The sequence below is a fragment of the Rattus rattus genome, chromosome 8 (assembly GCF_011064425.1).
Source record: "Rattus rattus isolate New Zealand chromosome 8, Rrattus_CSIRO_v1, whole genome shotgun sequence".
Lineage (NCBI taxonomy): Eukaryota > Metazoa > Chordata > Mammalia > Rodentia > Muridae > Rattus > Rattus rattus.
Window position 1 is genome coordinate 96,981,817 of NC_046161.1, and position 27,658 is coordinate 97,009,474.

The 27,658-nt window shown below is 47.1% G+C and overlaps 1 protein-coding gene across 1 annotated transcript in view; it reads right to left on the reverse strand.

Annotated features, from left to right (window-relative positions):
* Nucleotides 1-425: 425 nt before the first annotated feature.
* Nucleotides 426-27,658, reverse strand: part of Col6a6 (collagen type VI alpha 6 chain) — a 96,824-nt gene continuing 69,591 nt past the window's right edge. Inside the window, exons 28-36 of the mRNA XM_032909852.1 lie at nucleotides 27,000-27,062; nucleotides 25,657-25,692; nucleotides 25,506-25,542; nucleotides 22,890-22,901; nucleotides 19,792-20,285; nucleotides 13,311-13,407; nucleotides 9,782-10,450; nucleotides 6,615-6,708; nucleotides 426-673 (exon numbers count right to left, since the gene is read on the reverse strand). Of these exons, the coding sequence (XP_032765743.1) occupies nucleotides 469-673; nucleotides 6,615-6,708; nucleotides 9,782-10,450; nucleotides 13,311-13,407; nucleotides 19,792-20,285; nucleotides 22,890-22,901; nucleotides 25,506-25,542; nucleotides 25,657-25,692; nucleotides 27,000-27,062 (1,707 nt within the window). The 3' untranslated portion in view covers nucleotides 426-468. The remainder of the gene's footprint in view (nucleotides 674-6,614; nucleotides 6,709-9,781; nucleotides 10,451-13,310; nucleotides 13,408-19,791; nucleotides 20,286-22,889; nucleotides 22,902-25,505; nucleotides 25,543-25,656; nucleotides 25,693-26,999; nucleotides 27,063-27,658) is intronic.

Here is a 27,658-nt window from a genome sequence, read left to right on the forward strand (position 1 = left end):
AGCCAGCATCCATGTCTAAGGTAAACGTTTGCTAACTCCACATTGAAGTTCTCCTATGAAACAGATAGCATTAAGTGATAGCACATTAAAAGGGTGGCTTTGCACATGGAAGACAGCAGAGGGTTGCAATTAAACACTTACATTGGCCCATGTCCGCCTGCATACACTGTTAAAAAAATCAAATTCAAAATTATGTCTCCAACTTTCAAAATGTGCGTGTGTGTGTGCGTGTGTGTACACTTCCATCTCCTCATAGTTATTATGCTGGAATTGTCTGGAGTTGTCAAGTAAACATACAGATAGATCTTAATCCCACAAGTGTAGGGGGTCAAGGTACCTGACCGCCCACCGCCTCTGGCTTGTCCTCCCTTCCAGAGCAGCCATCGGATGCTGGTAGCAGCCCAGTTACGGGCTCGGAGTTCAGGGGTGGACCCGGTACTAGGCCAAGAGTGACCATGGCTAACTCGTTCAGTCACTTCGTTTACCGAGTTTGGAAGAAGCTTTCGCCGCTTCTCTCCCCTGTTTAAAGGAGTAGCGTGTGCTTCTGGAACGACTTGAAAGAGCAGCCCTGCCACTTCTCAGGATACTTGAAAGGCGTTTTTTATCTTGAAAGAGCTTTGCTGCCTCCAGTGTGTGGTCTTTGAGGAGAGCTTTCTGTGGCCCCGGAACAAAGCTGCACAGCAAAAGAAGAGAACAGCGCATCAGGCCGAGCCCTTCCAGCCGGACGGGCTCCCTGGTAACCTTTCTTCCTAAACCGTTATACCCGCTTCTTCATCCCACCCCTCAGGGTAGATTTAAAACTTTTCTGAAGTAGAGATTTATATTGGCCTATCATGGTGGCAGTAATACAGGGGGAAAGGAGGAAGAGAGATAACACTAAAGAATTTCGAAAAAGCCATATAGAAACATTTCATAAATGTATTTTAAAAATAAAGGTATGCATGTGCATACATACACGTGTGTACCTACATATATCTGTGTGTGTACATATACACGTTATGTGTGCATATCTATTTTTGATGGTATAATACATGAGGTGATGATGCTGTCCCCAAGAGCCATGCCCTCATCTGGCAAAACCTGCAGTGCCAGGCTTAGGAAACCTCCCCTTCAAGAAGTTTCCATGGCAATGTGGGCTGTTGCCCTTGCTCTTGGTTGCCTTGGAGAACCTGAAGGTAAGAGCCTATTGCTGAAGACACCGTGGACAGGGTCACTTAGAGGAATTGGGGGACCTGATCTAGACGCAGCCTGCCTCAAGTATTTAAAGGTGTTTGTAAGCTGCCAAGGGAGAGGAGCAGTCAGTAGTCCTATCCAGTATAAAGCCTACAAGTCACAATGACCAAGCAAGATATCCCCCAGGTGCAATAGTGACCCCTTTTGTTGTAGCTCTATTCGGTCATAAGGCCTGCTCGATATTACTGTAAACCTGACCAACTACCCAGGTTTACTGGACAGGCCATAGACTCTAGAGAGCCTTCTGCTGCCATTTCCCCAAGTGAATAAAGTTCCTAATTATTCTAAGAACTGTCTTTATACCCATAGATAGGCATATCTCTCCAGCCTCACCAAAGAAACCTCCTTCTGCAACAGAGACCTGCTCAAAGTACAGACAATACGTGTCTCTGAAGTGCCAACCACAACTGACAAGTCTGCAGTGCAGTCCTGCACTGCTTAGGGACACTGTGGCAACTGACACATCTGCAGTGCATTCCCTGCACTGCTTAGGGACACTGTGACAGAGGGTGGAAAGAGTTTAGGAACCAGAGGACCAGGATGCCTGCTACTTCACAGTGTCCCCAGTCATGGCGGGGAGAACACCCGTGAACTCTGAGCAGTATGCTTCATGGATCAGTCCACCGTGATGACACGGCCGACGGGGACGGACAGAAGTAACAAGCTCCTGCATAGGCTGCCCTGTCCTAAGTGGTCAGCCCGGGATACATGTACAGATGGGTCAGGCTAAATGGACCCAGAGGCTATATACGTGCGTGCGTTTGCACGCGTGCGTGCGAGTGTGTGTAAATACATATATGCAAATGTATAGATTCGTGTAACAATAAATCATGAATTTGGGAGGGGGATACAGAAGGAGTTGGGGGTGTAAAGTGATGCAGATTCAGTACTCATGTCTGAAATTCTCTAAAATCCTAAATTTTCTTATTTTTATACAAGGCTTTTTGTCGTATTTGCCCAGTGCTACCCAGTTTCCTCAAGTGCCCACTGTCATCCCCAACTTAATGTCCTTTTTTCATTAATAACCTGAGTTCAGTTAGTGCTCCCCGCATGCACCTGGCTGTGCAGCCATCCACGGGACTGTAGAAGACCCACTATCCAGTGGCCACTTCCCAAAAGGATCGTGACTCCCTGAAAGGATTTCTCCTGAGTCTAAAGAGCACTGTTCTCAGGCTTGGCCAGCCCATCTGTGTTTCATTCCCCACCCCTCCTTTCTTTGATTCCGTCTCATCCCTTAGGTGTAAGGAAAACACAGCTGGAGAGGTGACAGAGTTTGGTTCCAGCACCCATGTAGGGCAGCTTACCCATCTTACCGCAGCTCAGGGCATCAGACACCAGCCTTGGAAGTCACCATACTCAATATGCACACATCCACCATGAAGATATACATTCATATAATTAAAAATATATTATTGGCAACTACTTCTAAGCCCAACCCTAGCACCTTTTCCACAGGTTAAAAGCCTCTTCTTTGTGGTGTTTTGTTTGGGAGTGGTTATGTGTGTCCCTGTGTGTGCATACCTGTGGGTGCACATGTGCAGGTCAGAGGACACCTGGTATTGGTCCTCAGGCACCGTCACCTTTTGTTTGAGATAGCTGGCTGTAATAAGTGGCCTGTGAGCTCCAGGTGTCCTTGCACCTGCCTCTTATCTGGGGTCTGGGGATCCAAATTCAGGTCCTCAGTGTTTACACAAAAGTGCTTTATGTGCTGGGCCCATGTCTTATCTTTGAGGTGTATTTTTTCTACTGTTACAGATGGGCATTTGTAATTGGAAAAGCAATTAATAAGGGTCTTAAGTAAGCATCACTTGACTACCTGGGCTTTTGTTTTTTTCTCCTATCGTGTATTATTTGGGAGAATGCTGGTTGGTAACTCCAACAACAGGCATTCAAGGCAGAAATAAGGATAAAATAATTCAGATTTTCAACTTGAGCCTCACTCTAGTAAAGCTCATAGAAAGCAAGATGTGGCATGTTCTAGATAAAACAGGAAAGGACGGGTACTGACCGTAGATTTCCACTCCTTGTGGTCACAGATTCCTCCATCTGTGTAGATAATCAGGAGGCAGCCATGCTATACTTCCTGACCGGGGCAGTGGGATGGAATGGCACAGATAAGCTTGCTTCTATTTCTAAATCCGTGTGTGTGTGTGTGTGTGTGTGTGTGTGTGTGTGTGTGTGTGTGTGTGTGTGTGTGTGTGTGTGTTGTGTGTGTGTGTCTGTGTGTGTGTCTGTGTGTCTGTGTGTCTGTGTGTGTGTGTGTGTCTGTCTGTGTGTGTGTCTGTGTGTGTGTGTTGTCTGTGTGTGTGTGTGCGTGTGTACGTACATATCGTGCATCCAGAAAATGTACTTTGTAAAGCAAACGTGCAGCAGGTGTGGCTTCCTATATCCACCAGCTCTGCCTGTCTCTGCTTTGGACTCCAGCACAATATGTAGGTGGCTTTGTGTCTTTCACTGTCTTGGAGCAGAGCTGAGTGCTTACACAAATGTCCTGTAGTCTCGCCTTCTGGCCATCTGTCTTGGTTGCCTGTGGCAAGAGTCCCTGCCTTTCTCATCCATTTGCTACAGACCAGCTTCCGCACGTTTCCTCAAACCCACAGCATAATCCCGAACACAGCATTCTCAGAATGGCATTTCATCTATCCGGCCCCTGTGCCTAGCAGGCAATCTCCTCAATCCCCTGTTCCTTTCTGTTTCGCTTCTCTTGAAAGGCCCAGGCGGGGAGCTTCAGAAGCAGCGGTGATTGCTCTCATCGTAATCTTCAGTTACTCAGAGAAGGCCTGGTGAGTTCCGGGCGATTACACCATCGGGGGTTCAGGGACAGCACTGAAGATTTCACATCTCAGTTCCTAGATGCCCCAGCCACTTGGCCACTTGAGATTCATAGGAGAAGCTGAGCCACCTCTGTATCGAGGGCACCGTGGGGAAGGAGAAATCCCTGGTTAAACGCCCCGAGGATCCTGTCTTCCCTCTCATGCTGCTCTTCAAACAAAGCAGTTTCTAAAATTGCCTCTTGAGTGTGTAGGTTGGCACTGACGCCCGCGCCTTTGCAGTCGGAGCTGGCTGCAAATTTGTGAAGTCGGTGGGATGAACACTTAAACCCTTGTATCAGAGACAGAAGAAAATCATTTTCTTCTATGACTGCTCGTCTCTCCCTGGCCATGACAGTTTTCCGTTTGTCTTTGATGTTGGGCTCTGTCATGAAGAGTATCTCTTCTGGTGACCCCATCCTATGGCTTGGCCTGCCAGCTTCTAGACAGATTCCCAGAAGCTGGGCCCTTTCGTCAGTTAGCTAGCCGCTGGAGACAGTGCCTTAGAATACCACCACCTTCCTGCTAGGACAACTGGGTGCAGATGAGCAAAGGCAAAGGTAGGGATGGCCTCCCATGAAGGGAATGGGAGAGGGAGGCCAGTGGAGTCAGAAGATGCTTGGTGACTGGAATGGTGAGTCTTGGGGAGGCAGCAGTAGGTAGATTTCAAGTGAACAGAGGCTCCGAGCCCTAGTGAGGGATTTATTTTTCCATCACTTAGAAAACCCGAATTCAAAACTAACAGCAGTTACAGCGAGCTAAGCCTAGATGTGCAGCCCAGCATAGTTCCTTGAAGCTGCCACATTTGCCTCCGCCCAAGGATCAGTCCGGTCACATATAAACAGTGCCAGGCACCTGCACCAGGGGGAGCCCTACTCCTCTTGGACTTGCTTCAGTGCCGCTTCAGGCTGGACTTCAGGAAACATTTGCTGCTGGACAGTTCCCCTGCTTGGTTCATGGCCGGAGGGAAGCCAGATTCTCCAGGCAAGAGCTTCTCAAACTGAAACTGCCAATGCCAGCCCAGTTCCGATGACCATACAGCATGCACACACACCAAGTCTTCCTACTGTTAATGGTGTCTGTCTAAGCATGAGCCAGGCGATGGTGCTCGGTCATGGCCTGCAGCTGGGTGTTACCAAAGAAATGCTCCTAGCTTAGCTACCTGATGGCTCAGTGGGCCAAGAGCTTTCCATATAACTTAAGGACTGGAATCGGATCCCCGGAACCCATTAAGGTGGGTTCTGCAGTCCTGTCATTCCAGCATGGCAGGAGGCGAGGATGATATCCCTGAAGCAAGCCTGCCAGGCAGATCGCTAAGGCATCATGCTGCCTCAGGGAGGGAGTATGCCACATACATGAGGAGATTGATCAGGGAAGACACTTGACCTCAGGCTTCTACATGTGCATACATGTGTACACATTCATGCACATCGCACACAGAAAGAGAAAGTCATTTATACCTTGGTTGCAACCATCTTACGTGGTGTTCTTAAGTCCTTTATCAAATTTCTCTTAAAGACATTCTCTTCTGCACACCAGGAATCCCATGCAGTCCAATCACATCAACGTACTGTCCATACTCAAATTTCCCCAGTTGTCCTCCAGATCATGGTTATGTTAGCCTTTTTATCTTTCTGCTCTATGATCCAATTAAAGTTCACAGAACTCTGGTTGGCTTCCCTGTCTCTAGTTCTCTCACCCCAAAACTCATCCTTACCCCTTCATTCATGATGTAAGGCCTACAGTCTAACAGTTCCATGACCTGGGGTTGCCCAGTGATCTCATCATTATCCTCTAGTCACGCATTTCCGATAAGACTTTCACACAGGTGATGACTGTGTGTCCCACTCTGTCACCTTAGCATGCACAGAATGCTCATAACACCCGCACCTCAGAAGCCATGCCACACCAGCTCTGTACATCTGATAACTTGAGGGAGGCTCCTGGATCCCACAGTGCACACTAGAAACCCAGCTCCCCGAAGTTATACTCTGACCTCACACATGCCTATGCTCCTGGGCATAGCAAACAAATAGCAACACATTAAATCAGTCACTCCGTGCCTTCTAATCACTTACCTTCCTTCTTTCTGGACTTACTGTCCAAGATTGGGCCCATGGGAGTCAGACCATCTCATCCTCTAAACATGGCACTGGTTGGTGGTTTTGGGTGTTTTGAACTATGTTTTTGCTTCCTGGAGCACCTCCATTGTCTTGGTCTAGAGTTGTTCTTTCCTCACCAGATCCTGGGTGTGTTAGGCACCAAGAAACTCCAGTTCCTTTGAGTATACAATGCTGTTTAAAACGCAAGGTCTGGCCACTGGGCATGCTCACTACCACTGGGGTGCCCCACTGGGTGTTTTGTTTCAACAATTGGAATTTTCATTTAAAAGAGGAAAAACCCTCTATCTGGTTGTTTCCAGACCTCTTGTTCCCTCAATTCATATTTTAGTACGCTATACAAGTTCCTGTCTGGCTAAAATGGGTGAGGGGCGAGATGGAGGAGGAGGAGGAAATGGATAACGAGGATGGCACATCTACCGAAGACGTCACAGCCGCATGGGGAACGTACCTTCGAAACTGGCGTGGGGACAGCTTCGGAGCCGCCGAGCTGAGTCTGCTGCACTTGGCTTTGAAGTTGACCGGTGGATACTTGTTTATCCCATCTAGAAAGAGAATAGGCTCTAGTAAAGATCTCGCTCTGTTAGTACGTCTGCTCGCTAGAGAATCACACCAGTTCCCAATGGCCATCAAAAGATGGTCACAGGGCGTGAGAAATGTCTACGTTTCAAACCAAGTTTGGAAAAGAAATCTCTAGTGAGTATGAGTGTGAGTCCAAACAGCTTTTCACTAAAATGCCTGTAGCTCCTAACATCATCAGCCATTGCGAAAGATAACACAAGCCAGGCAGTCCTAATAATGCTCTTGCCTTTGATAGGAACTCATTAGAGTGTTTTTTATTTGTTTTTGTGGTGTATCAGAATGCAAAGGGAACAGGGTATTCCCTTTATGGCTTTTACGTTAGCAACAAGCCACATGTGTGCCTTTGGGTTCAATTCGCCGCCTCACTTCATTTGGAAGAGTATTAATTTTTCATAACGACAAAGCATGCCTTAATCCATTTGAAAATGCAAAGTTTTTAACGCAGAGATTTTTAAAATGTGTTACACATGCCTGAAAGCATGAAGTCAAAAAGATTTGTTAAACAAATACCATGCCAGGCATGGATGGTATTAGGGACTTAAAATCCTGGCACTGGGGAGGTGACAAAAAAAGATGGGATTTACACCGGTGATGCTGGGATGTATTGGCCAGAAAGCTAGCCTGCTTGACAAGTTCTGCATCACTGAGAAACTGTCTCAAAGGTCACTGCCTGAGGAATGACACCTGAGGCTGTCCTTGGCCACGCATGTGCAACACACACAGAGAGAGAGAGAGAGAGAGAGAGAGAGAGAGAGAGAGAGAGAGAGAGAGGAAGAGAGGGAAAAGGGGGGGAGGAAGGGAGAGAGAGAGGGAGGGAGGGAGAGAGAGAGAGAGAGGAGAGAGAGAGAGAGAGAGAGAGAGAGAGAGAGAGAGAGAGAGAGAGAGAGAGAGAGAGAGAGAGAGAGAGAGAGAGAGAGAGAAGAGAGAGAGAGAGAGAGAGAGAGAGAGAGAAGGGATATCTTCAAAACCGCTGTTACAAGAAGGGTAGTACACGCTACCATATGGCCCAATACTGTGCTGTACCTGTGTACCTGACCTTTAGGTTTTCTGTCTCGTGTATGACTTTTGTTTTGAGGTAGAGTTTTACTAGGTGGCTTGGTCTGGCCTTGGATTTGCAGCAATCCTCCTGCCTCTCTGCCTCTCCAAAACCAAAATTCCAGGTGTGTGCTGCGCCCTCCAGATCTGGCTTTGGGTTTCCTTTTCCCGCTTGAGCAGGACGTAGGAAGCTTGCTGATTCAGCAGCTTGGCTTCCCTTAGGGGACGTGCAGCTCTGAAGTGGGCCGAGTTCTGCCGTCCGCTTTGTGGCAGTGTACCAAATGACTCACAAAACACTTGAGAGGCTTCTGAAGCGTCAGAGGGGACCTGGCCAAGTCTACTCCTTAAGCCTGACACCTGTGCAGTCAGTGGCCCAGAGAGGAGGCCCAGTTAACTCCGTGTTGAGTGGGCATGACCATGCGGGCCTGTGGAAGGAGTGACTTCCTGCAGTTTTACTGCTGTATTTTAAAGATGGCGCTTTCTAGGTGTCACAGCTTTGGAAATGGGGCAGGCAGCTGCGTCATGCTCATACGTCAGGGCACTTTCTTTATCTCCCCTGAGTCCTACCTGCTCTTTGCTTAAAACATTTCTGCTTTCTTCCTAAGAGGGAGGAGCTGCCTCATTAGATCACGTGGCTGGATGCCCTGGCATGAGCGGCAGGAAGAATTATGGGATACCAGGAAGGAAACCTCAGGGCAAGTCTTGCCCCCAAGCCTTGTGGGCCATCAAGCATGTTTCTTTCGAGTTTACCAAAGACTTACCAAGTGGCCTTCTGTTCAACCCTTACAACAAGCTTCTTTCAGGGTGACCCCTTGCCCTTAGCTCCTCTCTGAGGTTTCTGTTCCAGATCTATGGAAATAAATCTCACTCGGGGAGGGGGGGGCTCACTACTCCCATACCCGTGTTTCCAAAACCTTCTTGTATGTGGGTTTCCTGGGAGCTCTGGTAGGATACATATTCTGATTCAGAACGTCTGGGGTGGGGCTGAACCCTGGGTGTCTAACCAGCCCCAGCTGGTGGCTGGTGTTGGTCCTAGACTCATTCTGAGTAGGATTTGACCTTGCCTACCCTCGCCCCCACCAGCAGTCTCTCTGCACCACTCAGTACATCTGCAGCCTCAACTCACTTCGCCCCTCAATGACAGTTTTAAGAACTAGCCAGGCACTCCCTCACGCCTTCTTCGGCCTGTGCCTTCCTGCTTCTTCATCTGCACTCCCTCAGACAAGAGCAGCAGGCTCTGAGAACAGATAGTTTCCCACTGCGCCTTCCCTAGTTTCCCACTGCGCCTTCCCCCTTCAGCCTCGAATGTAGGCATGGCTCCTCGGCCATCCTGCTGCCTCCAAAATGGACCACATTGTTGCTCAGGGCGCCCATTGCAAGACAAACAGCCCATGTTTGTCTCCTTACAGACGCCATTTCTTCTTGCTAGTGGCTCCTACGAGGTCATGAAACTGAGAAAAAGTTGTGCAAAGCCATGCCTTTCATTCTAACCAATAAAATGGTACCTCCCAACATTCTCAGCTCAGATTTCGGAATTCGTCAAAGCAAAGCCAAGCCAAGGACTGTTTCTGGGTTGGTTTTTTTTTTTTTTTTTTTCCTCTTTCTGGCTGCTCTTTCTGTGTGTTAACTGTCGAAACCTCTCTCTCCAAAGGGCAGTGTGCTAGTGTTACCTGGCAAGGGTTCTGCCCTGGAGCCCGAGCCCGGGCTGTGATTTCACACCCCTAGACTACACTTCTCTATGCAGACAGATGTGTGGACAGCTGCTTGTTATGATTGCTTCTCCATAGGAACCAGAGGCATTAAAAAAGGATGAGCCAGAAAATTAACTGCGTAGGAACCAGAGTGTCCTCCCTTCCAGTATCCATTATTGCATATTTTCCTCTCTGACCCTGTAATGCCCTTGAAGACAAGCAAGAGGTGTCCAGGAAGGCGTGACAGCACATGGCCCTTCTAGGGAACACCGAGCAGACTCTTATGTACAGGAATGGTTTTATGACTTACGCCTGATGGAGTTTATAAAGGACTTCACAAACTTTACACCATATCCGTGGTCAGGTTTATGAATTCGGCCAAGCTGGATCAAGTGCTGGTCAAGTGGGTGGCTGGCCAGGTCTTCCAGTTCTTTGTCATCCCAGTCAGGGCCCAAGGAAAACACAAAGAGGGCATACCCATGACATTTGGCTCGCAGGGACTCTTTCTTTAAGGTTTCCACATCCAGGTGGCTGGTTTCCCCAGCAGATATCACAAATATGACTTTGTTCCTTCTCAGATTGGGCGTGTTTAGAAAGACGTTGTCCAGTGCCCACCTGAGGGCATGACCAAGGAAAGCATCTCCATTCAGCTGCTGGACTGCTTGCTCCACGTGTCTCTTCATGAGGTGCTTACTGCCATAGGTGGTTAGGTTGAACTCAGTTCTAACGGGACTCCTCTGGGTGTTGGGTAGGAAGTCAACGGGAGCATGACTCAGTAGGGCCACCCTGTCTCCAGTGACAGACGTCTCTGGTGCTGAAGTGATTTCAAAGTGATCTAGCAGGGCCTCCAGGAGGTCTCTCATGTCTTCAAATTCTGCACCTCCCACATGCCGGGAGCTATCCAGCAGGAATGCAGCGTCCAGGTAGGACTGAATGGGGGGTTTGGCTTGGTCACAAGAAGCATCTGGCTTGCATAGGTCTGCAAACAAAGTCACTCAGAGTTACTAAGCAGAGACAGGAAGTGGAAAGATTCTGCCTCATCTATTTTAGCATGTAGGAACTACATAGACTTTGCTCATAAAATAGCTACATCTCTGACAATGTCAAGAGTAAGTGTTTATCACCAAGGTGTCCAAATCTGATACCAGCCCATGAGTCCTTGACTCTAGTCCACGTTACCAGTTTTTAAGCTGTGTTTGGTGGAAGTTTAACCTTGATGGTTGTGCTTATAGAGTTTGAAGTGAGCAATTCATCTCCCAACGTAAGAACACACTGTAAGAGAACACACTTCTAGTGTCGATTGTGTACAGGCTAAACCAAGGGCCTTAATCACTACACTAGCTGTGAAAAATTCATCTGCTTTAAACAGAAAGCTTTAAAAGGCAATGTGTCTTCTATTTCAATTTAAGTAAGAGTTCACAACTTTGGGCCCCTTATAAAAAATGCTCGTCCATAAAGCGAAGTCATTTTTATAAATGTGCATTATGCGTGCATAGCAAGGAAAAACAGAGTAGATTTTATTGAATGTGACCACAGTGAATGAATGGGGGAATATGATAAATCAGAAGTGGGAGGATTCTAGAATTCACTTAATCTATTTTCATAGAACCCGCTGAAGCAGGGAAGTAAGTCGTTCACAATGGATGCACCATATTTCTAGAAGTTTCTGTATATGAAGTCAGTGGTGTTTCCTTTTTAACATTTACTTATCTGTTATACACATGGGTACACATAGCCCAGCACATGTGTAGAGGCAGAGGAGGATTTTCAAGAGCAAGGTTCCTCTTTCTGCACGAGTCCTGGGAGTGAACCCAAGTCGTCATGTCTGGGGACGTGCCCCTTTACCTGCTGAGCTAGCTTGCACTGTCTTATTGTTAGAGATAAGCACACATGAGGTCGCAGGGTGGCCCCTTCACCTGAGAGCTGGGATGCCCAGCTCTGGTTTTATCACATAAGGAACATGTCGCCTCTGAACAAGTCACTGCTAGGCCTCAATGCAGTTTCTCTGTACAACTAATTGTTTGTCACTAACTGGGAATCAGGCTGACCCAGATGCTAGGGTCTGCCTAGTTTGTTAGTAAATGAGAGGAGGAGTAACAAGCATACAGATAGAATTTAGCTATCAGCATGACCATAAATACCAACTATTAAGTGAAAGCGCTAATGGCTAGCATGTGATAGTGTGGGTGCAGCAAACTTCTTTTTTTTTTTTTTTTTGGTTCTTTTTTTCGGAGCTGGGGACCGAACCCAGGGCCTTGCGCTTCCTAGGCAAGCGCTCTACCACTGAGCTAAATCCCCAGCCCCATGCAGCAAACTTCTCATCTTCTTGATTGCTCATGGACTCAGTAAAAATGGCTGTGCCTAAGTCCCTTACTGAGGTTTAGTGAAATTTTATAACCCTGAATAATGGTCAGATGACGGAATAGTCACCTGTGTGCAGAGCTGTTTCTTTAATCGGGGACAGCAGGCTGCCCGTTTGCTCTGTTTTGTGGGGTTTTTAATTGCAGGAAATGACAGCCAAAATATCTTCCATTATATGCCTGTGAGACAAAACAAGGGTTTAAGCCAAGGCACAGAGCCAAAAGTCTATCCCTAGTCACGTATGTGCAGTTACCGACTGCAACACATCAGCACACTGTTGGAGCGGACATGTCCAGGGCCGCACCTAAGAGCAAACTGAATCTTAGCACTTCACCAGTTTTTGTGAGGGAGAGCACCGGGATCCCAGAATTCCCAGTACAATCCACAGGACTGGAGGGTGCGTGCAGAAAGCTTGAATCCAGGGCTGTAGAGGGGCACAGAAAAGGAACTGTCTGCCCCCTTCTCAGAATCCCTCTCTCCATGTGAGGTCATCTACATAGCAAACCCCAGCATCCCACTGGTACACATGGAAATGGCATCATACTGTCTTTCTCCAGGTCTGAATGGTGGGTTTCAGGGAACAGAAGGAGACTCTTATTCAACAAAAATTAAAAGCACTTCGGAGCCAGCTTTCCTGGGTTTGATCTGGTTGTGGGACCCTGAGGAAAATACCACATCTCTCTTAATTTGACCTCCCTCATCTGTACACTATTACTAATAATAGTTCAAACATTCCAGTGTGGTTATAAGGTAGACACAATTTATGTAAACCAATTAAACCTGTGCTTAGAACCTAAGGATCCCAATAGCTTAAGCCTGAATTGTCACCACAGTAGTTGGCATCAAACAGTGCACTGACTGTAGCAGAAACGGGGTAACTGCCCGCTGTCGTGACCACCTACAACCCCAGTGGTTTCCACATGGTTACGGAACATCAGACAGAAGACGAGAGAGACTGTTTCCAGCTAGAGCAACAGGCTGCACCACAATCGATACTGCGAATCCTTTTGTTGCCTAACTCTTGGGAGTCTGTGAAGACTCTTGAATGAAGATGTATGAGTTTCTGTTTTCAACTCCTACTGCACTGAAAAATAATTCCCCAACCAGGAAGGTGCCAGGTTGCTCCAAAGCCTTTGGGGCCAGTGTGTGTGTGTGTGTGTGTGTGTATTTTGTGTGTTTGTGTGTGTGTGTGTGTGTCTGTGTGTCAAGGAGACAGGCTAAGGCTTTTGTTTTGCTTTTCAATTATTATTGTTTCCTGGAAGCTGCACTAAAGTAGAGGAGGAGAGTCTTCCTGCTGGGGTGCATCGGAAGGGCCCTGCAGGCTGAGCTGAGAGGCTCCATGTGTGGAAGAGCCATTGTGCGTCCCGAGGTCTGCCCTAGGCTGTGCCTATCCCTATGGCCAAGCTCCAGCTGCCCTTGCCAATGGTGACTCAACGCACTGAGGCCTGATCAAATTCACTTCTCCCCGTGGGTCTCACCATAGCAGAAAGTGCACCGCTGGAGTCTCTCTAACGCTGGCACTTGGTCAGGCCTGGAGGGAACCACAAGGACTTGGAATGTACCAGTGTCATCAATCTGGAAGAAGCAGAAGCAAGAGAGAGAACTGCTTAGCGGGTTGGGATGTTGGAACTTTCCAGCCCAGTTCGAGAGCTGAGGTCATAGGAGGGCAAACCCACAGGGCCGCTGGGAGGTGGCCTGGCTGGTTTTAACCCTCCATTCTTCCTTTAGCTGTCAAAGGGGAATTCTATTACTGTGTCTAATAGAATGTCCAGAGATCACCACTGTGAAGCTGTCAGTGGGTGACGTGGATAGGTCAGTGGCACACGGTGGGTGACATGGGTCAGCAGAGAGCATAAAACATTTCCTAACTATATCACTCAGCCAAACAGGGGAATTCCCCGTCCTTATTCTTCTTCATATAGAGGAACCAAAGAACACCGGTCAAGAGAGACTGCCTACACTCAAGTCAGTTATGGAAAAGAATGAGACCCTGTGCCCCCCATCCCCTCTACCCCTATCCCTATCCCTGCACCTCACACCAAGTCCCAGGGGACTAGGAAACCAAGGGCCACTCTTTACACTTCAGGTTGACAACCAAAATAAGCCAGGACACTGCTTTATTATTCTCTCATGAACTAGGTGTGACAGAAGCTGTCTCAGGCCCAGGCCTAAGTGGCTTTCTTCCCTGAAACATCCCGGTCCTGCCACGGCAGCAGCACCATCAGTAGCCCGTCTAGGGAGCTAGAGGATGCAGTCTTGGCTGTGCGCTAGCAGAAGTGACTTTGCACTGTCAGTGGTTTTTAGAGCATCCACAGTGTTTCAAGCAAACCATATCTTTGGCCCACCTGAACACTGATGAGTGACTGGTGACTAAGCCAGGGTCAGCTCAGGGAGCAAGAAGAGCAGATAAGGATGCCCCAAGTGACCAAGATTAGCAAACTTGCCTGTCAACTGTGAGATGACTAATAGGTGAGGAAAAATTATAGTGATCCTATCCTGTGGCTAAGATGTGACGGTCAGATGATGTTTATTTCCCACTGAATCATTCTTAGACTCTCAAGTAAGTAGCTCTCCTCTCTCCCTGGCGAGTCTCAGTCCCACACTTAATCCATAGAGGTGCAACCACAGACGTCCTGGTTATGTAGGGTTACATCATTTCTCTGACTAGAACCAACTGGACCCTGGCAGGGCATCTGAACTGTCCTTTTAGGAACTGAGACTCAGAGCCCCAAGGGCTGCAAGACTGTCTAGAACGGTGGTTCTCAACCTTCCTAGTGCTTCAACTTTTTCAGTCCAGCTCCTCATGTTGGGTTGACCCTCAACCATAAATTATCTTTGTTGCTACTTCATAGCTGTAATTTTGCTACCGTTATGAATTACACTGTAAATACTCATTTAACAATAGTCTTAGATGACCCCTGTGAAAGGGTCATTCAACCCCCAAAGGGGTCTTGATGCACAGGATGAGATCCAATGGTCTTGAAGTAACCATCTGCAATTACACAGTGGGCTATGCTCTATCTGGCAGACCAAGGAAGGAGGGGAATGGGAGGAAGGGGGAGGGTGTCTCCCTAAGACTTGGCCCTATCTCTGCCCGTTTTTTATCTTGCACAGAGCAGATGGACGAGTCTGTGCTCATTAGCTTCCTCTCCAGGTGCCCACTGCTTTCTTTGCCTGGCTATCCTGCCTGGGTTAGAGGTAAAGGCTTGAAGCTCTTGTGAAAACTGAAGATTTAGGTTACATTTATAGACTCAGATCCACAGAGCAAGGAGCAGAGCACTCCAGAGAAAGGCGGGGAAGCAAAAAGCAATAAAAGCAAGCATGGGGGTTGGGGATTTAGCTCAGTGGTAGAGCGCTTACCTAGGAAGCGCAAGGCCCTGGGTTCGGTCCCCAGCTCCGAAAAAAAGAACCAAAAAAAAAAAAGCAAGCATGATGTGTCATAAGGGGACGGAGATGGAGGTTGGGTGGTGAGGGGCACAGGCGCTGTAGTGACACAGATGGGGACTTCGTGCAGTGGGACGCAATGCTCTGCTTCCTCTCACCATCTTGAGCAGCATCTGATTCATTCATAGATTGTGCAAATGGTTTCCTGTGAAGAGTGACTAGAAACCAAGTCAGTCAGCTCTGAGAGTGTGGGACAGACAGCGGGGGAGTAGGCCGCAAGGATTTTTCTTACTGCCAGCCATGGTACAGAATAAGCCTGAAGGAAATTTAGAAACCACATAAGCCAGCCTCATTGCTTTCCAGGCAAGGAAAAGTGAGCCCGGGATAGGAGTGGGGTCCAGAAGGCTTCAGGGCCAGGTTTGCTCATCTCTCACAAGAATGGGTTTCCATGCTCCAGTCGCTTTTATGGTCTGGCTGTGCATCGCTGGGTCCTTACTTAATTAAGAGTGATGTTTCTGGGGAGGTTGTCCAGGGAATGTTGTCATCTGCTAACTAGCTTTGTGTTCTATGTGTCTACAGCATAACAACTTCCACATTTCTGGCAACGACCACGTGTAATAATGGATGTTCACATTTAATGCTTTTTCCGCACAAGGTTATAAAACGGGAAGCAGATCTTCCTCACAGATTCTAATGAGTTGCTCTGTTAGGAAGAGTCCACTGGTGACCTGCATTTCCCTGACGTCCCAGCAAGTAATCTCTTCATACAGTTCGAAAGAGGTGGTTTTAGGGATCACTGATCCCATTGCTTAGCATGGAGTTGCTGGAGTATCTATATAAAAAAATCCCTAAACTGAATGTGAGCTGAGGATTTACAATGGTAAGTTTCTGTGTTTCTCTCACTGCTTATTTTCCTGAAAGAAAAAAATGCAAAGGTGCACCAGCATGGCTGAGAGTATAGTTAACAAGGCTGCAGGCGAAGTGTGGCCATCTGTAGACGGTTGGATGGTTTTTCTCTCGTAGACATCACAGGACTACATAATACATGGCACAGAAGAAGAAACATGGCATTCTAATACGCTGGAAGGTTTTCATTCTTATGAATGCACAGAGAGGGTTGTGGGAGGGCAATTGTGCTAGCGAGACTTACGTCAACTTGACACAAGCTAGAGTTCTATGAGACCCACATGGGACCACAGTTGAGAAAATGCTCCTGTAAGATTGGCCTATAGGTACGTTTGTGTGTGTCCGTCTTGAGGGCCGGCTGGTGTGAGAGGGCCCATCCCACAGGCTGTGGTGCTGTCCCTGGACAGGTAGTTCCGGGTGCTATACAAAGGCAGACTGAGCAACCCAAAGGGAACAAGCCAGTAAGCAGCCTCCTCCATGGCCTCTGCGTCAGTTCCTGCCTCCAGGTTCCTGCTGGCGTGAGTTTCTGCCCTGACTTTCTTCCGTGATGGGTTAGGATGTGAAACTGTGAACAGGATAAATGTGTTCCTTGCAAGTTGCTTTTGGCCACGGTGTTTTGTCACAGCACCCAAGGGTGATCTGGGCTTTAGAGCTGACACAGGGATAACTGCAGTTACCAGATTTCAGCCAGGCCTTTTTAGCTCTCAGCTGAACTGAGATTTAGACAAACTGTGATAAGTGAGAAGGATGTTTTAAAATATGACCCTCATGTTACTTGAGTTTGGGTTCTGTTCTTAAAGGAAAATTTTAATAATGTCAAGGTACTCAGGAGGCAGGGCAGGCAGATCTCTGAGAGTTCTAGGCCAGCTGGGGATACATAATCCCCAAAACAAAATGACCTCCCAATCCTCCCTCTCCCAAACCAAACCAACAACCACAGAATAATAATGATAACAACTAAGAGTTTAAAGTCCAGGGAAGGCACAGGGAATAAAAATGATCACAGAACCAAAAAGGCAGAAATAGAGCAAAGTGACTTTCCGGTCACCACGTCCGGAATCTGGCTCTAACCAGTTGGCATGCTTGCCTCTGTTTAAAGCTCCCCTAGATAGCAAGCCTAAGCCCCTCAAGGGCAGAGTGGGCTTAGGGACCTCCAGCTCCTCCTTAAAGCTTCAGAGCCCAACATGTGACACCATAATCAACCTAGGACCCATTCTTCACTTGCTGCTCCCCAGATTTATAAGGTTTGTGGCTGTTTTTAAATTAATAATAAAAATGTTAAGAATCTTTGTGTGGGACTGGGCTTGGTAGTGCATGCCTTTAACCCCAGGCTTCTGATGGCAGAAGCAGGCTGATCTCTGTGATCTAGGATAGTCAGCATTGCACAGAGAAACCCTGTCTCAACACACACTCACACACACACACACACACACACACACACACACACACACACACACGAGGAGGAGGAGGAAGAAGAAAGAAGAGGAGGAAGAAGAGGAACAAGAGGAAGAAGGAGAAAGAAGAAAGGAGGAGGAGGAAGTGGAAGAGAGGATGAGGAGGAGGAAGAGAAGAGGGGGAGGGGAGGAAGCAGCAGCAGCAGCTTTGCATATTCTCCACATGTCAGAGGGCAGCACTGGGTGGTGTCTTCCACAGTGTGTGAGGCAGGGGGTGTTCACTGCTGTGTGCTTCAGGCTGGCCCACGAGCTTCTGGGGATTCTCTCCGCCGCCATCCCTGTGTAGGGGTGCTGGGATTGCAGACTCATGACTGCACTGAGCTTACATGGATTCTGGAGACTCAAACTCTAGACCTCAGGCAAAGTGCTTCACTACTGGGCCGTCTCCCTACCCCACGGGGCTCAACGTTTTAAAACTGAGCTTTACTTAAAAAGACAATTTAGGTAGAATCAAGAAACTAGATTCACCTCACCTGTCTTCGTGGATGTTAACACTGAAAAGTTGATAAACTCCAAACCAAAACACCCAAACTCCAAACCAAAACACCTAACCCCAAACCACAATACCTTTTGTACACTGTGCTCTGTTTGTGTACTTTCTGAGTGGATGGAGAACTGTCAGTTTAAAGTGCCTGTCACAAATACCACCAAGTGTTCATATCATCAGGATATGAAATTATCCTTTGTTTATGACTAACCTTGCAAGGACTCTTTCACCAAAATCACTTGCAGGATTTCCAGGCTCCGTCTACATGGCCCAGCCACAGCCTTTTCTAATCTACCTACAGTATCCTTTGGACGAATCAGCCTTTTTTCGTTAACATAATTCTGAGTCCACTGATGCTAACAGCCATTCCATCTCCTGTGCCACCCTGGACCCATTAGTATTAAACAACATCAAGCTATTGAAAAAAGCCAAGCTAATCATCCTTGTGCTTGCTAGAATGGTCTGGGTCCTGAGGCACAGCATTACACCACTTACTCTTTACATGAACTGCCAGACTTATTTCCCAACGCTCTCGTACTGCTGTCCGGAGCTCTCCATGAACAGGGAACCCAACATCATGCTGGAACAGCACCTACTGGAAGGATGCCTTGCTGGGGCCAGTGAGTCTTTTGCATTGAAGAATGGAGAGTTGTGAAGCTCTACACTCTATGAGGATGTCTCCATCCCTGGTGGTTCACTGAGGGATGCTACATGTTAGGTTTGATCCTTAATCTAAGGACATTTAGTTGGAATGGCTTTTCTTTTATAAAGTGGGGACCTTTACATAACTGGAGTTTTGTTTTTTTTTTTAAAATCAGCTATTTGTTTATTTACTTTGCTTCTATGTGGCTGTGTGATACATGGATGTGTTCTTTTGTGCATTTGTACATGCATGTGACATGCATGGGGAAGCCAAATATTGTTGTCCAGATGTCTTTTCTCAGTCACTCTCTACATTAATTTTTGAGATAGAGGCAGCTGAACCTAGAGTTCCTTCGGGCTGGCTGGCCAGTAAGTTCTAGGGAGCCATCTGTCACTGCCCCACGCTGGGCTCACATTCATGCTTAGCCTTCATATGGGTGCTGGGGACCTGATGCACTTTACTTCCACAGAGCCACAGCTTACGTTTTGAGACAGATTTTCACATGGCCCCAACTCAGCCTTGAACTTACCAGGTAGGTAAGGGTGCCCCCAAACTCCTGGTTCTCAGACTTCTGCTTTCCAAGTGTTGGGGTTACAAGAGTGTGCCCCCACACCTAATTAGCTAACTTTTGAAAAACACCCAGCAATGACCACTATCATGATCATCTCTTGGATGCTCATACCTGTTTACTGAGCTCCTAATTTTAGCATCTTTGGAGCCAGAGGTCACACAGTAAGAGCCAGGGAAGCCGTGGCAAAGCAAACTGAGTATCAAACCCTAACATCGCCATGGGGCAGCTGCGGAACCTGGACCAGAAGCTGGCCTTGTCTGGGCTCAGCCTTTTCATCTATGAAATGAGAAAAAACCCATCTCTATCTTTGCACAGTAGTTGTGAGAATTCAACAGGAAAATGATCACATAGCTTATCCAGTGCTTGGCAAGTAGCAATGAAGCACCCACCATTGTATTTCGCTAACTGGAATGACCTTGTGCTGAAGGCAAGAAAGTGTAGCTATATATTTTCTTACGGGCTTTCTGAATATTGGTGATGGACGTGAACAAAAAGTGTTTTAGGCAATGCTTACCGAAAAGGCTCGCTTGACCGAGGGCACGTTGCTGAATGCAATCACCACTGGTATGATGTCCAGGGCACTGAACTCCATGGCAGCTGTGGTAATGGACTGGACATCGGCTGACTGGCCACTGCTAAAGAACGTGGCGATTCTTCTCACATGAGCCCCTGGGAGGGTTCTCTTGAAGACATTCCTGGAGATAAACCTCATGGCTTTGCCGATCTCCCTGCTGTCGGAGGATTTCTCGTAAGGAAGAGCTTTAATTTCCCTGAGCAGCTGGTCCTTCCTGTAGGCATCCGAGAAGCGGATGAGGTGCCTGGTGTGGGAGTTGTAGGCTAGGATGGCAACGCGGGCACCCACGGGGCAGCTGGCTTCCCTAACTTTGATGTCCCTAACTAAGGAGACCATCATTCCCTTCATCCGCTCAAAGTCCTGCTCCGTGACATCCCGGGACTGGTCCAGGACAAACACCAACTCAGTTGGATGCACTGGGCACTCAGGTTTTTCTGAAAGACAAAAGAAAAAAACATGCCTCCTGTCCTGTAGAATGTTTGCCTAAAAGCAATACATGGAAAGCAAAATCATTTTAAATGCTAAGTGTTCAAATATTTAAGCACTGAATAATTAATAACCCAAATATTAAAGCATATAAAATATTAAATGTTTACATCTTGAATCATTAAAATGGCTGTTTTAAAAGCTGGCTATATGCTCCGCTGGGATGAGCAGAAAAGAAAACAGTCTAAAATCAACATGATTAGGGATTAAGCGCGTAAATTAATTACCCAATCCCTTCTAAATGGTAGAACCTGTTTGGGAAGTGTCCTTAACCCTGCAGAAGCTGGCTTAGAGGCATGGTCGTTTGCATCTGTACTTGAATCATGTTGAAACATAAATTCTTTTCACTTAATGAGGATAAAAACAAGGGGAAAAGGACTTTAAAGGGATGGCTGTCAGGAATTCTTTTATAATTAAAAAGAAATGGAGGCTAAGAGACTAGGGATGTAGCACAGTCAGTGTGTTACTCGTCTGGCCTGTGCAAAGCCCTGGGTTTAATCCCCGGCACCACAGAAAACAGATATAGTAGCATATGCCTATACACACACACTTGAATGGTAGAGCCAGGAGGGCCAGAAGTTCTAGGTCATCCTGAACTAGAGTTCCACAGACAAAAGGAATAACTCCATGGCCAGTTGTAGTGCATGCTAATGCTGAATCCGTTCATCTCAGCGGAGATGGGAACATAATTTGTTAGCCCCTGAGTCTAATCAGTGGGGTGAGCAGAATTTTTTTCAAAAATGAAGGGAATGTTGATTTTACAATTAAAAGGTGAATCCTAACTAAGTGTGGACTTGATGCTTCTAGCTTTGTGTTTGATGGTATACGGTACAAAACCAGTAATGACGCTGGTATAATTTAGGGACACAGGGAAGAAGGGGTTAACAGTGCAGCCTGAAAACACAGAAAAAGTTTTAGTTTTCAAAGAAAAAACAAAACAAAACACTTCAGGGTTAATTTGAAACATAGCCTCAAACCCAGCATGCGGTTTCCAGGAGCCCAAGGTCTCCGCAGAGTGCAGAGTTCGAGCTGACGGCTTCTGCCTAACAGCAGGCAGGTGGTGTCTCCATCTACCTACCCGCACCCTACTTCATTCTCTGGCTTATCAGTAATTGAGACGTGATTCGAAAGTTACTTGAAATAAACGATTATGAGTTTAAACAGATCCAAAGTTGATACTTCTGGGCGAACTTTTTACACAGCTAGAACAGCCACTCCACAGCGGATTTCACAGTCTCTCTGACGAGTACATTTTTATCCACTTACCCACAAGAAAACCCAAGGAGTCTACAACACGGTGAAGCCTAGATAAGCAATCAGCTTTACTTCCTCTTTCATGGCTTGGGCTCTTCACCTGCACCTCGCCCTTCCTCACCACCGATATTTACCCTTTCCTGGTCGCCCCTCGACATGGTGTGCTGCACCCACACTTACCTTCGCTTACACACGTATGACAGGCTGTGAGGGAGAACAAGTGATCTTTCTTTCCGTGTGGCATTATGAATGGAAGTCCACCTACCCAGCTTGATGCAGCTTCTAGCTCCACCTCCTTTGTTTTTAACATGCTAATCTCTCCTACACTGCATCGCAGGGACACTGGGCTCTGTTGCTTTCTAGGGAATGCCTATGTCCGCTCCTCTGCTCACAGCTCTGGTATTTGGATTTCTTGCCTTACACTTAGAAAACTGAGGCTCCTTTAGTCCTGACTCCGAGTTCGCTGCTTCAGGGAGGAGCCCTGGTCCAAAAAGTCTCCACCCCTGCTCCTGACATTACTCCATCTCAGGGCTGCCTGAGCTTGATCTCAGATTCTGAATTCGTCTCTTTATCTGGAGTCTCCACGAGAGTGGAAATGTATGATGGATCTTGTCTGCTGTCAACCCTGTCCCCAGCTCGAAACAAGAGACAAGATCACAGGAGGCTTTCGATAAATCCTTACTAAAGGACTGAGTTAGCAGAGGGCAAAGGCTGGGGAATTCATATAGTAAGGGTGTGTGTGTGTATCCAGGTGTCTATATTATGCTGTTACAAATGTACCATGTATTAAGCATTGGTAAAATATATAAAGAGAGAGACTAAAAGCCACTGAGGCAGGCTGGCGATTACCATTAAGCACGAGCTACCTAGGTCCCAGCATCATCTCCATTGCACATCTCTCTCACTTTATCTGATTCTCATTCTGCCTTCTGCATCCTCATCAAGGAACTATGGAGGAGACATGACAGAGATGGGGAGAGAGAAAGGGAGAGACGGAGTGGAAAGAGAGATTGGGAGAGGACTGAGGAGAGATGAGAGAGAAAGTGGGAGGAGGGAGGAAGGATATTTTAAAGTCAGGTGGGTGAATGATGATACATGTCATTAGCCTATGCTTCATAACAAACGGGCTCGCGGTTGGATGGGGAAATGGGGGTGAAACTCAGCTACAGCTGCTGAGTCCTTAGAGCCCATGCGTGTGCTCTGAGTGTGAGCAAAGGAAGGCCAGGTCCAGTTTCTCTCATCACCAGGCTTGATCTTGTCTTTGTGAGTAAAGCGTGAGGTAGATGAAGATCACTCACCGTGTCTGACAGCTGTGAGGAAGAACAAAGGAGACGGGGTTATTATACTTGGTAGGACACCAGGGTTCTAAACTGTTTGGGAAAACCAGAGCGGTGGGGCCATATCCACCCAACACTCAAGGCAACAGACAGTCTGGAGAACATAGACTGTGACCCACATCATGGAACAGCAGGGTTCCATCCGGGGTAGAGGAACGGGGGAAGAGGGACAACATGTAGCCATACATTGGCACCCTGGGGCCAGCTGTGGGACGTGGAGACCCTCTCCTCTGTCTGAGAGGGAGCATGATGTAGCAGGAGCTGAGCTCAATTTGGGAAGTTAGATGGTCCTGACTGCTATCATTTCTCCTATATCTATAGATGCCAACTGTATGTGCATACATGCGTGCATACATGCACATATACATACATGCATGCACACATGTGTGTTTGGTTGTTTGATTTTTTTTTTTTTTTTGTGAGGAGGCATAGAGGAGGAGGGGACCAAGTCAAGGCCTGTGTCACTTTCTCCTGATTAGCTAAGGACTGTACCACTGTGTTACAGCCTCAACCCCAAAGGCCTGGATCTTACCTTTACTCTTGTTTTCTGCAGCGCTGGGAACTGAGCCCACCAGGGACCTACATCCTAAGCTCAAGTATGTACACATATGTGCGGATGGATATATGCATATATGTGTGTGTATGTCTATGTAAGTGTGTCTATATGTACATATGGTGTCTGCATGGGTTGAGTTTCTCTTGTCTGAAAGGCTGGGACTGCTAGTATTCCTGATTTCAGATTTTTTTCAGCTTGGGATATTTACATATATACGTACGAGATCTCCTGGGGATAGACAGGAGTCTATACACTGAAGGTGAGTTTATACACTGTGTTTCGTGTGCCCAATGTTTTGGCTGCAGCTTGTCACGTTGAGGGCAGATGTGACCTTTTCCACATGTGACATTATGTCGGCAATCAAAATGTTTGGGCGTCTGGGAGGGGTCCCCCTGGGTCTGGACATATTTGTGTATCATAATTAGAAGTGAGAGATGTACTCCAGAAGAAATAAACATTGGCTGGGCCACACTGCATAGCCACAGGCCAGGGGTAGTGGTTCACACTTCAAATAATTGGATGCAAAAATGTAGCTTCTCAGTGAGATTCTCTTTAGTGTTCAAAGCCACACATGCCAGGCAGCTAGACTGCTGAAGGATGCAGGGGGACACCCTCTACCATGGTAGACTGTCCCGTTGGGCAGTGCTGCTTCTGGCCACTAGTTTGCAGATGTCCCTTCCCCTGCAAGGCCAGGCCTGAGGAAGCCCTGACCACATTCACATGGTTGTGTGCTTTTGTAAAATACACAGAAGTTATTAACTCCGTTTGTGTTCCAATTCATACTTCTGAAACAATTGTGTGTACTTTGGGACAGATGTGCTGGGTAGGACCCTCACAGTTTGAAGGGCTCCTCAGTGCTTGTCACTTGGCTTACATGTCAGGTGGAAACCTAGTATGCTAATTCAACCTCGGGATGGCCCTTCTCCACAGGCTCAAGGTACAGGCGTGGATTCCCACCTGTGTTGTCTTTCTGTCATGGGAAAGTCAGAGTCCTGAGCAGCTCAATGGCTTCTAGAGCCATTAAAGTCTGTGTCTCTGGGCCTGCAGAGAGAGCTCAGTGGTCAGGAGCACTTGCTGCTCTTGGAGAGGACCTAGGTTTAATTTCCAGCTACACGGTAGCTTGCAACCCTCTGTAACTCCAGCCTAAGGGATCTGATGCCGTCTTCTGACCTCCATGTGCATGTGCCCCAGTACACTAAGGAGCGTACACACATCCGCATATACAAAACAGATAGGGTTTGGGGATTTTGTTTGTTCGTGTTTTTTTAAGTTCTGTGTCACTAGAAGTATTGCCCTCTATAAGAAATGGGCTCTGCTTTATCTGGGTTTTCTCCCAAAAATGCCTTGAAGAAACTTCGAACTCTTCCTTTCAGTCGCTACATTTACTTAGGAAGTATTATACATATTCAAACCAATGTTCCACACAGCGCAGGTGAGTATAAATACAGACTTCTAACGCCAGTTGATATTTACGACATTAAGGGTCACGCCCTGTCCTGAGGGTCTCAAATTCAGAAGCGCTTTTGCCAAATCTGAGTACCTTTTCGATTTTTACATTTTTTGAGAGAAGAGAAAATTATTGGTGGAGTGAAGTGTTACTCTAAAATTTCCAGTCAGTCATTCCAGGGAAAGAGTAGTAGAGCATAAAGAAGAGTCAGGGCTTCCACGCACCGGGCCACATTAACAAAGCTGCCGCTTTCCACTGCCGACCTCAGTCCTGTCAAAACCGTCTGACACTAACAACCGTCCAAACTCCACTGATCTGCTCCAGGTTTAAAGCCCACAGCGTACAAGGCCGCACCACGCTGGGAAGAGGTCCCAACACACACATTCTGGCACAGAGAGGGGAGTTGATATACTAGGTACCTCCATCTCCCTGTGGACTCAAACTTCACCCATGACGTCTCTAATCTGAAGAGCCTGGTTGGCCAATCGCATCTGTCCTGAGGGCACACTTTGCTAACTTCCTTCTGACAGATTGGAGGTGGGGTAGGGGGATCGTTTTCAGCAGGGGTACTTACGACTGTGTTCCCGCACATACTGAATGAGGTCACATGTCTGCAGTTCAAAAAATAAAACACGGAGGATTAACCAACATCTCTGGGTCATGAAGTGTATAAATAAAGTTTAACGGCACGCTCAGCGTGCCCTGATGCAACAGGAGATACATACGGAAAATGAAGCCAGTCCTCGGGCTCCTTTCATGCCCTAGGAAAGGAAATAAGCAAAATCTGTTTTATGGCTGTAGACTTACACCTCAGTAGCCAGGATGCATACCAACACTGCCCTGGGAATCCTTTGAAAAGGGTTTACTCCTCTGAAGTTAAAGGGAGCGAAGAATACAGGTAGGACATGCACTGCCTCGTGAAAGACGCCATTGAGGTGGTACGCACATGCGCATAAACCTTCAAGGCCGCTTTCCTCCAATCCCGGCCGAGATGCCCAGAACCTGATGGAGCTGCCCACCTGATGGAGACCCACAGAGCCCTGGAGCAGGTGCTCAGCTTGCAATGAGCAAAGGTTGAGACCATCTGTTCCCAGCTGCCTCTCCTGTGACCAAGTCTGGGAAGCTCCCACCTGATATTACGTCTCCACTGTGATCCAGCAGCCAAAACTGAACCTAGACCATTCCTATCCTCAGCTGATGGATGAAGGGGTCAGCTCAGCCTCAAACACCGGACACTCTCACTCAGCGTCTTTCTCCAAATGAGTGAATATGAACGTGTTTATGTCTGGGGGCATTCAGGAGGGGTCACAGAGTGGAAAGAACAAAGCTGACTTGGCCTTTTTTTTTTTCACAGCCCCATACTAGAACAGGAAGAGTCTTGGCTTCTCTCAAACAGAAACACTGAAAGAAATATGCAGTGGTGCCCCACGCAGTCTCCAGATTATGTTCCACAGGAACACAACTTCAACCACACACACTGCTCATCCCTTCACACACGTCCATGCGTGCGTGCACGCACACACACACACACTGCACATACACATGTGCACACATACGTGCGCACACACACATACACATGTGTGCACACACGCATGCACACTTCTTTCACTGAACACTTGCTAATGTAGGATACAGGCAATGACTGGGTGGATAACCAAACTCACTTCTGAAGAGTGCGAAATCTCAGGCTGCCGAGGCTGCTCGGTAGGTAAGGGTGTCGTCAGCAAGCCTGGTGACCTGAGTTCAGTCACCAGGACACACATGGTGGGAGGAGAGAACTGACTCCTGAATTCATTCTCTGCCCCCTACAATGTGCCATTTCCCAAATAAATCAATATAAAAGAAAATATTTTGGAAGAGAACCTCATTTTGGCCTGATTTTCCCCTTCCACGCTCCCTTTCTTCCTTCCCTTGTGATAGATCTAATCGGCTCCATTTTCTAGAGCTCACAGAATAGTGAAATATGTGGCCAGGCAGCAGAGGCAGAAGGTGTGTGCACCAGCAAAGTGGCAGGCCCGTGCCCTGAGCTCTGAAGTGTAAAGATCTCACAGGGAATATTTCCACTTACCTTCCGTCCAGGGGGTCCTGGCTCCCCGGGGGATCCTGGCTCTCCTGGAATCCCAGCAGATACCTCAAAGCAGAATTAAGTCACCTTAAAGTCATATTTTATATTATGTGTGAGTGGTTTAAATTCAAATTTAAAATATTGACATTATTTCAAAGGTATCAAAGTAAAAAAATTCATTTTAGAAAATGGATAGATTTCTAAAATACATGAAGGGACAACAATCAATTTGTTCTTAAAATACTACTTCACCCCCCCACTCTTTTCTTGTATCTTTTTAAAAACTGATATGTACCATACTTTTTGCTGATTCCTCTGTTTTGGTTTTGTTTCTTTTAAAGAGGATCTTCCTGTATGTTTCTGACTGGCCTCCAATTCATGATCCTCCTGCCTCTGTTTCCCAAATTTTGGGATGACAGTTATGTACAACCATGCCTGTATCCCTGCTACCTTTTAATTTATATACTTGTGAACTAAATATTCTTACACACAAAGTCACTTTTCATGGTACTTCATGGCTATGTGGATACACCGTGATGTATATTCAATTGGTTCCTTGCCGTTGGCAAGTTTGATGTTGCTAACAATGCTATTATGACATAAATATATGCATATATATGCACATAGAATATATATGTGTGTTCAGATACATACATATATAC